At 41.5% G+C, this 16,126-nt stretch overlaps 1 protein-coding gene across 5 annotated transcripts in view; it reads right to left on the bottom strand.

The window, feature by feature from the left end:
* Positions 1–16,126, bottom strand: part of ATXN7 (ataxin 7) — a 147,025-nt gene that overhangs the window by 81,948 nt on the left and 48,951 nt on the right. For 3 of the 5 annotated variants that reach the window (XM_037040867.1, XM_037040872.1, XM_037040871.1), the window contains exons 3-4: positions 11,099–11,410; positions 10,806–10,874 (exon numbers count right to left, since the gene is read on the bottom strand). In XM_037040867.1, coding sequence (XP_036896762.1) covers positions 10,806–10,874; positions 11,099–11,399 — 370 coding nt within the window. In that variant the 5' untranslated portion in view covers positions 11,400–11,410. Of the gene's footprint in view, positions 1–10,805; positions 10,875–11,098; positions 11,411–11,779; positions 11,888–16,126 lie in introns of those variants that run through there. The other 2 variants (XM_037040868.1, XM_037040869.1) reach the window with 2 other exon arrangements.

Here is a 16,126-nt window from a genome sequence, read left to right as displayed (position 1 = left end):
GGGAATCGGCAGAGGGGACTGAAATCCCAGAGAGAGCTGAGCAAGTGCATTGTTCCCTCTCTGACACCACCCCCACATAGAGTCACAACCCAGTGACTGGGTTGCCCTGCCCTGGTGAACACCTAAGTCTCCGCCCCTCATACATAATAAGCACAACCTTTCCAAAACATTATGGCTCAAACAGAAGAACAAATCAAAGCCCCAGAGCCAATACTTCTAAGTGACCAAGAGAGAGCCAACCTATCAGATGCACAGTTTAAAACACTGGTAATCAGGATGCTCACAGAACTAGTTGATTTGGGTTGCAAACTGGATGTAAAAATGAAGGCTACACTAAGTGAAATGAAGGAAAATGCACAAGGAACCAATAGGGATGGGAAAGAAACTGGGACTCAAATCAATGGAGTGGACCAGAAGGAAGAAAGAAACAATCAAACAGAAAAGAATGAAGAAACAAGAATTCAAAAAAATGAGGGGAGGCTTAGGACACCTTTAAATGTTCCAACATCTGAATTATAGGGGTACCAGAAGGGGAAGAGGAACAGCAAAAAGTGGAAACCTTATTTGAACAAATAATGAAGGAGAACTTCCCCAATCTGGCAAAGGAAATAGACTTCCAGGAAGTTCAGGAAGCTCAGAGAGTCCCAAAGAAGGTGGACCCAAGAGGAACACACCAAGGCACATCATAATTACATTATCCAAGATTAAAATGAAGGAGAGAATCCTAGAAGAAGCAAAGAGATAAGGGGACAGTCAACTACAAAGGAGTTCCCATCAGACTGTCAGCTGCTTTCTCAAAAGAGACCTTATAGGCAAGATGGAGAAGTCCTGAAAGGCGAGGACCTACATTCAAGATTGCTCTATCCAGCAAAGCTTTCATTTAGAATGGAAGGACAGATAAAGTGCTTCTCAGAGAAGGTCAAGTTGAAGGAGTTCATCATCACCAAGCCCTTATTATATGAAATGTTAAAGGGACTTATCTAAGAAAAAGAAGATAAAAATACGAACAGTGAAAAGACAGCAAACTCACAGTTATTAACCACCATACCTAAAAGAAAAGCAAACTAAGCAGACAGCTAAAACAGGAACAGAACCACAGAAATGGAGATCACATGGAGGGTTAGCAACAGGGGAGTGGGAGGAGAAGGGGTAGGGGAGAAGGCACAAAGAATAAGTAGCCTAGACAGTGGGGAGAAAACAGGGGGAGGGCCAGAGTAGTGTGGGAAATGTAGAAGCTAAAGAACTTATGACCCATGGACATGAATTAAAGGAGGGGAATGTGGGTGGGAGGGGGTGTGCAGGGTAGAGGGAAATGATACAACTGTAATGGCATAATCAATAAAATATATTATAAAAAATAAAAAGTACCAACATAAAAGAAAAAGAAAAAAGAGAGAGAGGAGGAGGACAATGCAATGAGTCTTTCCTAAACGTAAACTTTCTTCAAATTTAGATGACTATCTTTTATTCCAAAACAATGACCTTCATACTTTTATGGTGGTAAGAATTATATATGTGTCTAATTATATTTATTATAAAATTTTAGCAATCTGGTTTGGTTCTCAGTTTGTTACAGAAACTTTATGGTTTAAATGATAAGAGCTTAAAGGAGCATTAGGTAAAAACCTTTTTTTTTTCCTACTGCAATACTTGGAATTCATAATTGTCGAAAACATCTGTATAATATGGGAGGGAATATTTTCTGTTTTAAGATTGTGAATCTAATTGACAATAAACTATTGCTCTTTTCTTCCCATAAGCTTACGTATAAGAGAAAAAGCATTTCATGTTAGCAGGGTCTTTATTACAAAAAGGAACAAGACCGTTTAATCTAGTTTTTGTGTTATGAGTGCCTGAAATGCAAAATCCATTCTTCTCTTTCTCTTGCTCGTTTATAATAATCCCTGCTGTACAAGATGAATTTAAATGTAATTCTCTGCCTTTCTCTCAAAAGTACAGTAACTCCAACTGTTACTGTACTTGTCTGTACTGTACTTGGGATTCCTTGTCTCCTTAGAAGTTCAATAAAAAAATACTTTAGTAATCAAGGGACACATTTACTAGAAATACTGCCATAAACTTTGAATATCAATGTGATTAAAAGTAATCTTATATTGAAATGCTATTTAAATAGTGAAATTTCACTTCTCCTTTTGTAATGGCACAGATCCCAGGTGACTGTTTCCTATCTGCTGCAACCTTAAGCTTTCATTTAACCTTTTTTTAACGCCAATTACTTCTAATGCAAACCTCACGATTCCCCTCCCCCTCAAAGAAAAGACTTTTTAAGAGAACTGCTAAATACAACATATAGACTGTTGTAAGGACACAGCAATGGAAAAGTTCTGATATTTTTGCTTAAAAACATTTTTTCTTGGTAAAGGTCAGAATTTCTAGCCAAGGGTAAGGAAAACAAAGGTCACAGCAACCTGTTCTCAAGCTCATGAGAAGCGAGTATACATTTTGGAATGGGTCAGCAAGGCAAAAATTAAGCATGTGGATTGCGGAGTTAGGCAGATCTGGGTTACAGGGTCTCTCACATGCTTTTTGATCTTAGTGAGGTACCTCACTTCTCTAAGCCTCAGTTTCCTCCTCTGTAAAATGAGAATACAGGTAATATCTAGATCAAAGGACTGCTATGAAGATTAGGTCAAACATGTGCTGGAACAGAATAAAAGTTCTCACCAAATCTGAACTGCCCATACACACATAGGATCATTGTAAGATGTGGACATGAGAAAGCAGGATGTCTTTACAAGAAATGAGACCACATAAGATAAAGGTCATGCTCCATAATGATGCATAAATTCTTTTCACTTCCCTTCCGAGATTAGAGTTTACAAGAATCAATCAAAACTAAATGGCGTACAGTTGGGAGCCCCATCCGACTACAGGTAACACGCATGGTTTCCATTAACTGTGAAGCTTTGAGGGTTGAGGAATTCAGCATGGATTGTGCCAGGTGTTGCACTTTTCGATAAGGAAAAACTCCTATTATGTGGGATCCAAGGACACTGTATGCCTGCTTCATCAATCAAAATGCAGATTTGTTTCCTGGTAAATCCTCCTTACAATTCCCAAACCTCCAACAAGGCTTCAGCTTCTCTTACTTATCCAGTTAAAGGGCAGAAAATCCAAAGAATCTGAGTCAGGTAATGTTTTGAATAGCCCACAGAAGTTTAGATTCTTTCATTAGAATATTTACCTACATCCAGGGGCTTAAGAGAAACTAAGCATCACCCTCGCAGCCCAAGGCTCCTAGAAGTCAAGGCGGTTACAGCTCTGTTGATGCTCTTATTTGAATTACCCTGAAACAGGTTTATGTCCTAGAAAAGTGGTAGTGAATGATAAAAGCAAACAAGGATAGGTACCATCTTACACAAAACTGTTTCTCTCTGTATTTTCTTTTTCTTTCTTTCTTTCTTTCTTTCTTTCTTTCTTTCTTTCTTTCTTTCTTTCTTTCTTTCTTTCTTTCTTTCTTCAATATTGAATAAACTCTTGGTTTACGAATAGTAGATTTTACTATTTGAAAGATTAACCCTCTCAAAATAGAAAGTTCAAGAAGTACTAGAATCACATTCTGTAGAATGAGTTTCCCTTCATTAACCAAGGAACCCATTAGAACAAATATAGCAAACTTTTTCTACAGAGTCAGACAGTTTACATGCGACTTGGTGGGGTCTACAGTCTCTGTCGCACCTATTCAACTTTGCTATCCATTCTATGGAGATAGCAGCCAAGACAATAAGCAAATAAATGGATGTGGCTATGTTCCAATAAAGCTTTCCTTATGGACACTGACATCTGAATTTCACATTTTTCACATCATAAAATAATCGTCCTTTTTTGATTTTTTACTTAAACCATCCAACAATGTAAAACCCATTCTTAGCTAGTTTGCAGGCAGGATTTGGCCCACAGGCTGTAGTTTGCATCAAATCAGCTAAGGTGCCACAATGAGGAGAAAGACTTCCTGCTGCAGGGGTGTCTCTCCAGGTCTCGAGGGACTTACCTACAGGAACTGTCACCAAGGATACTGACCTAAAGCTCACAGAGGTAAGCATCAAATGTGGGCAATCTGCAACTGAATCACCTGAGTACTCAAATGTGTATTAATGTGATTCTGATGCAGTGAACTTGGATCTTGCAGATTCCTGTCTCTGGCTGAGATTCAAACTCCACTTGAATGTAAGTACTGTCACCTGCTGGACCCTCACACACTCACAGGAGACATCAGAAACAGAAGTCTGGCTTGTTTCAAAAGAAAGCGCAGAGCACTTTAAGCCTTCATTTTGTAGGAGACAAGCTAAAGTCCAGGGAAGCATAAAAAACAAAACCAAGAGAAATGATACGATATCTGAGACATGCTTCAAACTAATTTAGTGTGGGGAGCTGAGCAGAGGTGAAACAAGAATGGACAGTGACTCAGTTGTTTAAGCTGTATGATGGATACAAGGGAGTTGGCTCATTAAAGTATTTTTCTCTACTTTTGTGTATTTCAAACTGTCCACCTCCCACCTAAAATTGGGGGGAAAACATAAGAGAAATCTTAGAGAAAAATAAAAATGCTCTTAACCTCAGGGAGAGGGTTTTATGCCTATAATGTTCCTTTAACAGTACTTCACAAAACACCTATTTGTTTTATTATGATCCTATTTTTTCTTTTTTACCTAGGAAAGAAAAAGGTCGTAGTGTTATGTTCTCTCAGTCTGTGTTGACTGAGACTACCTACCTCTCTAATCTGTGTTTGTTTTTTAACCTAGCTTTCTGTAGGTGCCAATCAGCCTCTTCCATCTTGCCCTAGGGTCAACTGTGTTCCTGTAATTGTGATGAAAAACCACCTGTCATCAAGTATGGACATCATCCTGGGTTGCCATCTCATGCCCTTGTCTAAATATCAGAGACAACAGAGGTGATGTCCTGTCCTGTCTGCACTCTTTCTGGGGTGTCAAAGTCATTTTCACTGGGGTCCATATCAGCCCAGCAGTTGCCTTCAAAGGGCCAAATGTAATTTTAGGGCTGTATAAATGTAACAACTCCTTAACTAGAGGCAGGGAGCTCCGCAATGCTGCCAGGTAGAAACAAGGTGCCTGGCCAGATAAAACAAGGTGATTTAGCCCTCGGGACCGTGTTTGCCACCTGTGGTGTAAATGGAGCGCTAAACTCAGGACAGGGAGAGCAACAAACAGGAAGTGCTGAAAGTCAACCTCTGGCCTCCCCTGGGGCCATAAAGCACACCTCTCCAGAGAATAGGTAACTATTTTTTTAAGAGTCACAACACAATGGAAAATTGGTCACTTGAACCCCTATCTTTGAGTGATTTGGTGCAATCTTCTTGATAGGCCAATCAATTTACTTCGGGGGCAAATATTTACTGAGCACAAAGTGTGCAGGACCTAAATACAGAGTAGGGCAAAAAGTAGGTTTACAGTTGTGAGTACACCAAACAGAGTTTATTTTTGCATTATTAGTTATTGTATTATTTTCCATGTGAACAACTGTAAACATACTTTTGCCTCACCCTGTCAATTAGCCATGCCCCTGTCCTCTGCAAGCTTACACTCCAATGAAAGGCCATCATAATATCTCGAGGAAGGAAAAGGACAGGCTACTCTGATATTCCAGTTACACTGTTGGCTACCACAGGACACCATATAAATATGTGAAATTTATATGTGTTTAAATTTAAACACATTTAATGTGTTTATTTTTAAAGTCTCCTATATGTTCAGGCACTAATATGAAAACCTTAATCTCGGTAGGTAGACATACTGTGCCTCCTCCCACAACCAAAATAAGGACAACAAAAATTTAGAAACAAAGAAAAAACAACCAGAACTGACAGAAAATTGAACTGTACAGAAGTCCTACAACCAAGGAGTTAAAATAGACACATTCATCCAGACTAGTAGGAGGGGCGGAGTCCGGCAGCCTAATGGAGATAAGTCCAGGCAAAAAAAGCAGTGGCTTGTGGACTCCAGGTGCACAAGATGGCAGCAGGTAGACCCTGGGCGCACAGGCAGTGCTGGCAGACCCACCGAGGTGGCAGATTGTGAAGGGGTGTGGTATGCAAGGTGGCTGGCTGACCTGGCAGTCCCACATTCACATGCAGATAAACCAGGCGAAACTAGGAATCGAGACAGACCATGAAACCCAGGGTCCCAGAATAAGGAAATAAAGCCTCAAAACACCGATTGAAAAGACCTGTAGGAGTTGAGGTGCCAGGAGAGACTCCCAAACTCACAAACGAGTTCGTTGGAGAGACCCACAGGGTCTTGGAAAGTACACAAACCCACCCACCTGGGAATCAGCACCAGAAGAGCCCAATTTGCTTGGGAGAAGAGGTGGAAGGGACTGAAATCCGACAGCAGAACAAGCATCATTTTTCCCTCTTGGACCCCTCCCCACATACAGTGTCACAACACAGCTATGTGGGTTCCCCCACCCTGGTGAACACCTAAGACTCTGCTCCTCACTAGTAACAAGCACGTCAAGACAAAAACAAATGGCCCAAATGGAAGAACAGAGCAAAGCTCCAGAAAAAAATACAACTAAGCAATGAAGAGATAACGAACCTATCCAATGCGCACTTCAAAACACTAGTAATCAGGATGCTCACACAACTGGTTGAATTTGGTTATAAATTAGATGAAAAAATGAAGGCTATGCTAAGTGAAATAAAGGAAAATGAACAGGAAACCAATAGGGATGGGAAAGAAACTGGGACTCAAATCAATGGAGTGGACCAGAAGGAAGAAAGAAACAACCAAACAGAAAAGAATGAAGAAACAAGATTTCAAAAAAATGAGGGGAGGCTTAGGACACCTTTAAATGTTCCAACATCTGAATTATAGGGGTACCAGAAGGGGAAGAGGAACAGCAACAAGTGGAAAACTTATTCAAACAAATAGTAAAAGAGAACTTCCCCAATCTGGCAAAGGAAATAGACTTCCAGGAAGTTCAGGAAGCTCAGAGAGTCCCAAAGAAGTTGAACCTAAGGAGGAACACACCAAGGCACATCATAATTACATTATCCAAGATTAAAATGAAGGAGAGAATCCTAGAAGCAGCAAGGGATAAGGGGACAGTCACCTACAAAGGAGTACCCATCAGACTGTCAGCAGATTTCTCAAAAGAGACCTTACAGGCAAGAAGTTTCCAAGTCATGAAATCCAAAGACCTACATCCAAGACTGCTCTATCCAGCAAACCTTTCATTTAGAATGGAAGGGCAGATAAAGTGCTTCTTAGATAAGGTCAAGTTCAAGGAGTTCATCATCACCAAGCCCTTATTTTATGAAATGTTAAAGGGACTTGTCTAAGAAAAAAAAGATAAAAAACGTGTATAGTAAAATGACAGCAAGCTCACAATTAGTAATAACCACACCTAAAATAAAAACAGAAACAAACTAAGCAACAACTAGAACAGGAACAGAACCTCAGAAATGGAGATCACATGAAGGGTCAGCAACAGGGGAGTGGGAGGAGGACAGAGGGGGAAAAGGTACAGAGAATAAGTAGTACAGATGGCAGGTAGAAACTAGACAGGGAGAGGGCAAGAACAGTATGGGAAATGTATAAGCTAAAGAACTTATGATACAAGGACATGAACTAAAGTGGCCAAATGTGGGTGGGAAAGGGTGTACAGGGTGGAGGGGAATGAACGGGGGAAATGGGACAACTGTAATGGCATAATCAATAAAATATATTTTAAGAAAAAGAAAAATCTTAACCTCATACCAATCAATTTCATCAAGTCATAATTCTGTGAACTCCAGAAATTCACAAATCTCTTGGAAAGAAAGGTAATTCATCTTCTGAGTTTAGTCATTTGGAAGAAATCAAATGTATTACCAATTTTTTTCCACCAAAATCAACTGTGCAATCAACTCATGCTGCAAATTAAAGAAGCAAACAATGCAATAAAAGCATAAAAATACAGGTTAAAAAGAAGCTGACCTCTGAAAGATAAGTGAAATTTTATTCTAACATTTGCCTACTGTGCTAAATATAAATAGTAAGAAGGACTGATATATCAGCTAAACCACAAATAATCTCACTTCCACATAAATCAATTATTCCAACTTCTCCCACAGGAATAGCTGTTGGGCAGTCTTGCCATGAAGAAATTGCCCGAGATAAGTGGCAAGAGGGAAAAAGACAAAAGTCCTAGGTTAAAAGTTTTGAATTTAGAGGGTACAGAATGTAAAGCATCTTGAAAATCCAACAAAATCTTTGGACACTCTCCCTAAGGATACATACTATTTTGCATACAATTTCAGGGGGACTATGACCTCCTGAAGTCAAGTCTCTGGTTAAAAATCCCTGACCTACATAGATATCAAGTTAGGAAATCAGGTCTCAGATTATCAGCAGTTGAAAGGACTGAAAGAAGCATGTAGAGTCATTTTCAATGCATTACCTAATTTAATGTCAACCCCTACAACAACTCTGGGAAGTATTATCATCTCCTTTTGCAAAGAGGGAAACCTAGATTCTGAGAGGTGAAATAACTAATGCAAGGTTAAGCATTCTCCTTTCACACCCACGTTTCTAAACTTAAGTCTCCAATCATGAATTAGAGAAGTCAAGAAGTCTAGCCCATATTCATCCTCCAGATATCCTCCAGGATGGAGAGATTCTGACTTTTAGGATTTTGTTTATATGATCAAGTTATGTATATATTTCTTCTCAATTTAACCTTATTGACAGAAGGAATTTTGCACAGATGTAATTCCAAAATACTATTTATTGGAAGTAATGGTAACCAAAAACAAAGGATAACTGTCTAATAATTTTTGACAATTTTAAAATACATTTTCACTTCTTAGGCAGCCTGACATAAACTCTTTGTTACAAAAACAAAGGCCCACTGCATGAGTGCTGAACCTTCTCATGATTGGCTTTTTAAAACTGTCCTAGAAAACTCAGTCACAAATGAATGAAGAACGGACTGAATTAAAAACTTCAGTTTCTACAGGTAGCAGAGTTTCAGAAGAGCTGGTATCTTTGGCATCCCCTAAATGGTTAGAGCAATTTTAAAAAATTACACCCTTAATAATCACTAATAATTTGATAGGCCAGAAGCACATACAACCAAATCTATTACCACTTTGTGCATCAAGAAGGTAATTAAGAGGTCTTAGATCTTCATGGTAAAACCATGGTAAAACCTACTAATGAGTATGTCCCAGCAGAAAATTACAAATACAACAGAAACCGGGTCCAGGTCACTAAATTAACTGGGTCTCAGTCCAGACCAAGTTGTCCAGTGAAACACTAATACACTTACTCACCTTCTTTAGAGAAATCACCAATAATTAACACACTGTTTTCACACAGATTTGGAAACCCTCTATGGGAAATGTATCCACACCCAGAGAATGAAAACTAAGAACAAGAGTGGGTCAGGTCCTCTTCAACTCTACTCCAACTGCTTCCTATGCGAGTTGCCACCTAGTGATTTTAATTTTTTAAGCCCAGGCAAGCTGCCAATTCAACACTAAAACCGGACTAGCAACTGACTTTTCCTATTGCAACATCACCATCAAGTCCTGTGCTTTTCCTCTTTATCCTCTGCTTGCAAACAAATATTCTCATTTTCAAAATCAACTAATTTGCTAATCTGTTCCAACTGGAAATTCTCAAAGAGCTGCCAGTGGAATTACTCTTCTTCCTAGTGCCAAAAGGCCAGTAAGTGGCCAATTCAAAAAACCAAATTAATGAATGTTAAGACAGTAATAAAAAGCCAAATCTGGACTTTAATATGGCCCACTCACCAAAGTTCTACCTATTTTGGGGTCCTGGACAATATGCCAAAATTAAATAGCTGCATGTGAGAAATAAAATTGCATAGGGGAACAGAAAAATATTTTGTATACCAAATTTCCCTCAAGGCCTTGTCCACAGTACCACTGAAAAAAACTGAACTGAACTGAACCTAAAATGTACTGGCCTCCAGAATTCTTTTCTGACCAGTGTGTCCAGGCCTGCCACAGGCATTAATTAGACAGCAAAGGTGACTTTTCAAGGAAAATGAAAATCTGAAGGAAAGTCTGACAATTTGGATAGCTAATCTGACTTTTATTGGGAAGCACACCTTTATCTACAAATATTTCCCCAGAGTATCCTTACACCAAACAGTTTTATTTAAAAAACTGACCACTAATTAGACTCTGATTTCACCTTTTGAGCACTATACGCTTATTTCACCATATGCCCCCCACCCCCCCCCCCCCATCTTGGCAGCTCACAAAAATTTGACTAACTGCTCCTTGGGTGTGATGATCCTGTTGAAACTTTGTAACTTAAATTCCACAAAAGTAAGACTGCAGAAGTAAAATGTCATCTTTCCTTAAGTTTAAAATTCATTTTGACTTCCAGCAGAAAAATTCAGGTGGCAAGCCACCTGAATTTTTCCCAGAGCCCCTTCCCAGAGTCCCTTGAAGCATTTGCGGAAATGCTTTCAGAAGCGGAGAATCCCTCCTTCACTGGTGTTTCTCCATAAGGGGTCAAACCTGAACTCACTGCAGGTGGCCAGTGATCACCAATGAGTACGCAAGCTGCACGGGGCCAGGCCTCCACTGGAGGGTTCCAGGATGCTCCCCATCATGAGAAGACCCCCTACCCACCAAACCAGATTTTCCAAAAGCTCCATCCGTTCCTCCGCTTCTTCTTCTTCCTCTGGCAGCATCCTCGAGTGGCAGGAAGGAATGGGTAAGGTTGGCCAGAGTCCCCTGCCCAGGTGAAGCTGGCAAGGAAACTTCCCTGAGGCTTGTACAAATTCTTTCAGTGGCCTGGACTCACCTTCACGACAGAGCCCCATGACTTCGCGGTTTTTCCCAAACTCCTTGAAACTTTCATCCAATTCCGTCCCTAGGAGATACACACATATAGAAAGAGGGGAGAGGCAGGTCAGTGGCTGGGAGTGTGACGTAGGCTCACGCACGCACGGAGTAGGTGCGGGTACCTCTGCCCTAAGCAACGGAGCGATAGTATCTCGGACCCCGAGGGGGCTGGTCACAGGATGGGGGAGGGGTGGAGACTGGCCAGAAAACGGGACAGCGGGGAGTGGGGAAAAGGAGGGTGTGGACACTCACCATCCTTCCCAGGAAGTTTGGAAGCCTCGACCCACAGATTCCACGACTGTCCCAGCATCGTTTCGGGACTGGGCAAAGGCCTGCGCTCTCCGACGGTCGCCATTGCAGCGGCCGAGGAGGAGGTGGCGCCGGGGCCGCTGTCCTCCGGCCGTGGGCGCCGCAGCGTAGGCTGCTGCCGCGGCGGCTGCTGCAGCAGCGGCTGCTGTGGCGGCTGCTGCCGGGCGGCCGCTGCTCCGCCTGCCGCTGCCGCTGCCACTCGGCGCGGCTCCCCCCTGACGTCATCTACGGCCCGCTCCGACATTCTTTCCGCTCCTACAATGTAACAAAAAAAGGGGGAAAAGAGTCTTGCTGGGGGCGGCTTTTAAGGAAGCGCCGCGAGTTCCGGCGGCGTGCGCGGGCCGTGCGCGGCCCGTGGGCCGGGTGGGGTGCGCTGACAGCGCCCTCCGGCAGCCCAGTCTGCCAGCCCAGTCTGCCTCCTCCAGGGCCACCCCTCCCGCCCGGGACTCAAAGTCCGCTGCGCTGCGCGGGCTCGCTTTCGCTTTCGACTCCTGTGGCCCCTCGGGGGAGGGGACTAGACGCCTCTGCCGCCCTACCAGCACGGAGGCCGGAGGCCGGCGTCTGTAGCAGCAGCCGGCCCTCGCTCTACCACTGCTGCCCTTGGCGGGGAGGCCAGAAACACACCCCTGGCCCTTGGCTGCCCACCCTGAGGCCGCTCGCATCCCCAGCTCAGGCCCTGCGGCCCCGCTCCTTCCTTCCGTCTGCGCGTCCGTCCAAGCGGCGGCACCCAGCCGGCTCCCTTAAGTGGAGGCGCCTCCCGCCGCCTCCTCCCCCTCGTCGGTCCCTCCCTCTCAGCTTGCTCCGGCGAAGTTTGCACGTCAAGCCCCCGGAGTGGAGCCAGAGCTAAGTCGGAAAGGCAGCCACCTATGCAGGAGCCGAGAGGTTGACCCCAGGGCACTGCTGAGTGTTGTGGCCGTTGGACCCTTTCGCCCAGGGGCCTCAGTGACTGGTGCAGGGGGCACTAAAACTCTCTGCTCACAGGGAGCCGCACAGCTGTCCAAAACAAAAACCATGAATGGGAAGCCACAACAGAACGTATGGCGTAGAGGAAACCACTGGAAATCAAAGAAATGTAGCCCAGGTGACATTCCAGGTAAGTCTGCCGGAGGTCCACCACTGGAAGTCACAGCGTGCGCCTGGGGGACTTGAACTTCTTGTCCAGCAAAGAGGAGACCATGAACTGAGTGTGTGCGTGTGTGCGTGTGTGCGTGGGGGGGGGCGGCGGGGGGAGGGAGGGAGAGGAACAGGGACGAATCCGTTGACATGTTTTGGAGACACTATCCCAAACTTCTCTATTTTCCCTTCTATTGCTCCTGGTAGTGATTCATTCACCCCCAAAATAAAAAAAAAATCTTGCCATTTTAAAATCTGATTCATTTTTAATTCTAGTTAATATAGTCTCTCCCTCTTTGCTTAGGGCCGGAACCCAGGGCTTAGGACAGTGTACAGCATTCCTAGAAAATGTGTTTAGAAAATACAGTTTTCTGTCAGATTTAGTTCACTAAATTAAGCACTAACAACATTTTGAACCCCTCCCAACCACACACGCAGAGCCAGAAGTTTTTGCTTCAGTGATAAGATAGTGAAAGGCTACTTTATTAAGTAAATAAATTAGAGCCTGTGAAGATGTGAAAATCTGAAGCCTGAGACAAACAAAGATTTTGATCATGTTTCACATAGCAGTACTATTAGCACTCCTGTGACACGTGTGTCTTGGCTGCTTGCTCACAGGTACTTTCCTTAGGTAGGAAGAAAGCAGGTTTATTCATGTATTTTATCTAGGACATCTGATGTGATAGAGGTGGCCAACTTCTCTGCTAAAAATAGTCCAACTTGCAGAAACAAAAATGTTTAAGTAAGAATAAAACTTAATAAGGAAAGGTTATTGCACGTAAATTCTACAGAGAGCTCTTGTGGAATGGATTTTAAATTTTAGGTTCAAAATTTGAAAAAGCTTTAGAAAAATATATGAATTTTTTATTTTAAACATATTTAGAAGTGTGTGTAAATTTTTTTCTGGATTGCATGCAAACATAAGTTTCAAAAAGTTAAACTATGGATGTGTCCTGTCCTTACCCAAGAAGTAGTAAAAACAAATTAACCAAACAAAGTAGAAACACTTGAAATTATTAAAAATAATTTCTAAAGCTTTAACCTAATAAGAGCACCAATGAGAAAAATGCATGGGTAAAACATATAATTTCCCCTGGTAATAATAGGGTTCCTAATTCTTAACACAGGACCTCAATCTTAGATGGTCCCATTGCAGACTTTAAATTTTTCATCCTTACCAAATACTGAAAAACTGTATAATTGCATAAAAACATCTAACTTCTCTGTCTTCTTAGATTAAAGTACAGAGTTTATGAGTTGATTTGAAGTTTATGAGTTGATGTGAAGTTTATGAGTTGACTATAATTCCATACAAGATAATTGAAAATATGAACTTTAATGGCATTTGGAGTTGCCACTAAAAAGAAAAGCTTAAGTCCACCCAACTATATGGACAAGATCCATATAGTTGATCTCCTGAGGACAGCCCTTTTGAACCCTCAGAGGACAGGGTGAGAAGGAAAATAAGGGGAAGGCTGGTAAACATGCAGTACAGTCCCACTTCCTCAAGATACTGCTTAATTTTCCCCTTTTTAAATGCAAAAAATACTTCAGATTCACAAATATGACTTCTAGCCAATGAGGGTCAATATGGTGATTTGTATAATACTTCAACTTCTGTCCTTATTACAACTTTGCTACCTTTTTTCCCTTAAATTTTGATTGGTTTAGCAAAGAAAAAATAGGGCTTAAAATGAAAAAAATACTAAGTATCCTGTTAGCATTATGACAATTACTAAGAGAAATTACTACTAATAGTAGTTATCAATTATTAAGCACCTATTACCACTGCCATTGGTACCTTACTGCATTGTCTCAATATTCACAATTGTGTAAGGTAGAAGTTGTATTACTGAGAATTTACAGATAAGGAAAATGAGGGAGAGCTCTGGAGCAAGTCCCTAGGAAGTACTTCTGGGTTCATAGAGTGGCTCTTCCACTTGTAAGCTGTGTAACCTGAACAAGTTATCTAACTTATGTCCACCATAGTTTAAAAGGGAAGTTAAGAGCCAGACTTCTGGGAAAAACATGAAAAGATTCATGGAAAATACTTTGTATAACGTTTAACACAAAATAACACTATAAATAAGTGTCCTATATCAAACCAAGCAATTCAGATCAATTCTTATCTGAGAAATGTATTACCATGTAAATGAAGATGTGGGGACCAATGGTAGGCAATTCCCCACCAATCTCTTCAGCTACAGTTAATGCATTTTTACCACACTCTCTTCAGCCGTAAGTCCTAACCCTTCTGGATCAGGCAGTTTCTAATATCCATAGTTGGTAGAGGTTTCCCAAATATTCAAATGAGTCACCAACAGGAGTCGAAACTGCCAGCTGAGAAAGTACAGTGCTCTGACATTCAATTTGGGTAACATATTAAAAGAGTTCCATACACAAAGGGTACTATAAAGAAGGTCTATAAACAAGAGTACAACAGAAACTCAAGCACTCGGTCTTACCTACCTATAAGGCCATAATAAAGAAAGGACGACTTCTTACCTAGTACCCTTCTTCTACACTAAAAAAATTTTTTTAAATGACCCAATACAGTTTATATTCATGTAGTGTAATTATTTTAAAATAGCAGTGTGCCTTGCATACAATCCATCAATCTGTTCTCCTGTCAGTGCACTTCCAAATGATGTTATGTAACTGAGGATCTTTAGGATCTGCAGATAAGCAGTATGTTTTATAATGAGGACTCAAGTTGTCAAATGGGTCTGGATTTTCTATCCCATACTAGGCACTCTGCTAGCTAGGCACCAGGGTAAACACAATATAGTAATTTTGCTGAGGACATGAGATGAGTAAGAAGTAGGGAAAAACATTTAATTCATCAAAATGCTCTTATGGAAAAAGCTGTAGTAACTACCAATTAGATTGTTTGTGGCTTAAGAACCAGGCTGTCAGAAGTGAAACTCTGCCAAGCCCTGAGCATTTCATCCCTTCCAGGGATGTATTTAAAATATGGCCTTACTTCACCATCCAAATTTAGGGATGTTCCCAGTAGGTGCCAAGGGTAATAAGGTCTCTTTTAACAAGAATGATTCTTTGCACAACAGCTTCACTTGTAAAATGCTTGTTCAAATGCCAAAGGCATCAATAAGTGAGGGGGGCGGGGAGTTGATCATCCAGTTTTTAAATCTAGTTTAATGTAAAGTGGCTGAAACTTTCCAAAATTTTTCTAAGATGCAAAACCCCACACAACCAGACTTTCTATTTAGAAAAAGACACTGGTCCCAATACAACATTTTAATAAACTTGAAAACAAACAACCACAGTATATTTATCTGTGCAAATTTCAGGGCTGGTAACAGAGATTCTTCATTATCAACCCCCAAAAACTACCTTCATTTGAGTGACAAGAAACTCAGATCCACTGAATTAGAAAGTGTTGGCTTTGGTTTCTTTATTTCCTCCTAAAATTGGCTGAGCCTGTGCTCCTATCCTTTCTCCCTCCTCTGACCATAAGTCTCTCTTTCATTTTCTCTTTTTCAGACAGAGCCAGGGCTCTATTCTGCATATCAGGTATGGCAGGCAAGGCTCCTCCTTAACTGTGCTCTCTGTAGTGAAATACTGTACCTTCCTTACATACTGTCATGAACAACTGTTCCACTAGGGGGAGAACAGTGGAAGGAAATGAAATTCATCAGCTCAGCGGCTCGAATTGCTGAAAAGTGCAAAATGAGAAATAATATGAAAAGCTGCAAAAGTGGAGATTTAAAGATGAGGGTAATTTTCTTTTTAGAGACTTAGCCTGACCACATATTCCTTCTACACACTGTATCATTTGCCAAGAAGTTCAAAGCTTTGAATTTTTAGTTTGTTTTCTTAATCATATGTGTGTAGCTA

Source organism: Sturnira hondurensis, unplaced genomic scaffold (genome assembly GCF_014824575.4).
Source record: "Sturnira hondurensis isolate 20B ecotype Veracruz unplaced genomic scaffold, ASM1482457v3 Scaffold0002840, whole genome shotgun sequence".
Classification (NCBI taxonomy): domain Eukaryota; kingdom Metazoa; phylum Chordata; class Mammalia; order Chiroptera; family Phyllostomidae; genus Sturnira; species Sturnira hondurensis.
Note: the sequence above shows the minus strand (reverse complement) of the source record. Positions and strands in the feature narration are given on the sequence as shown.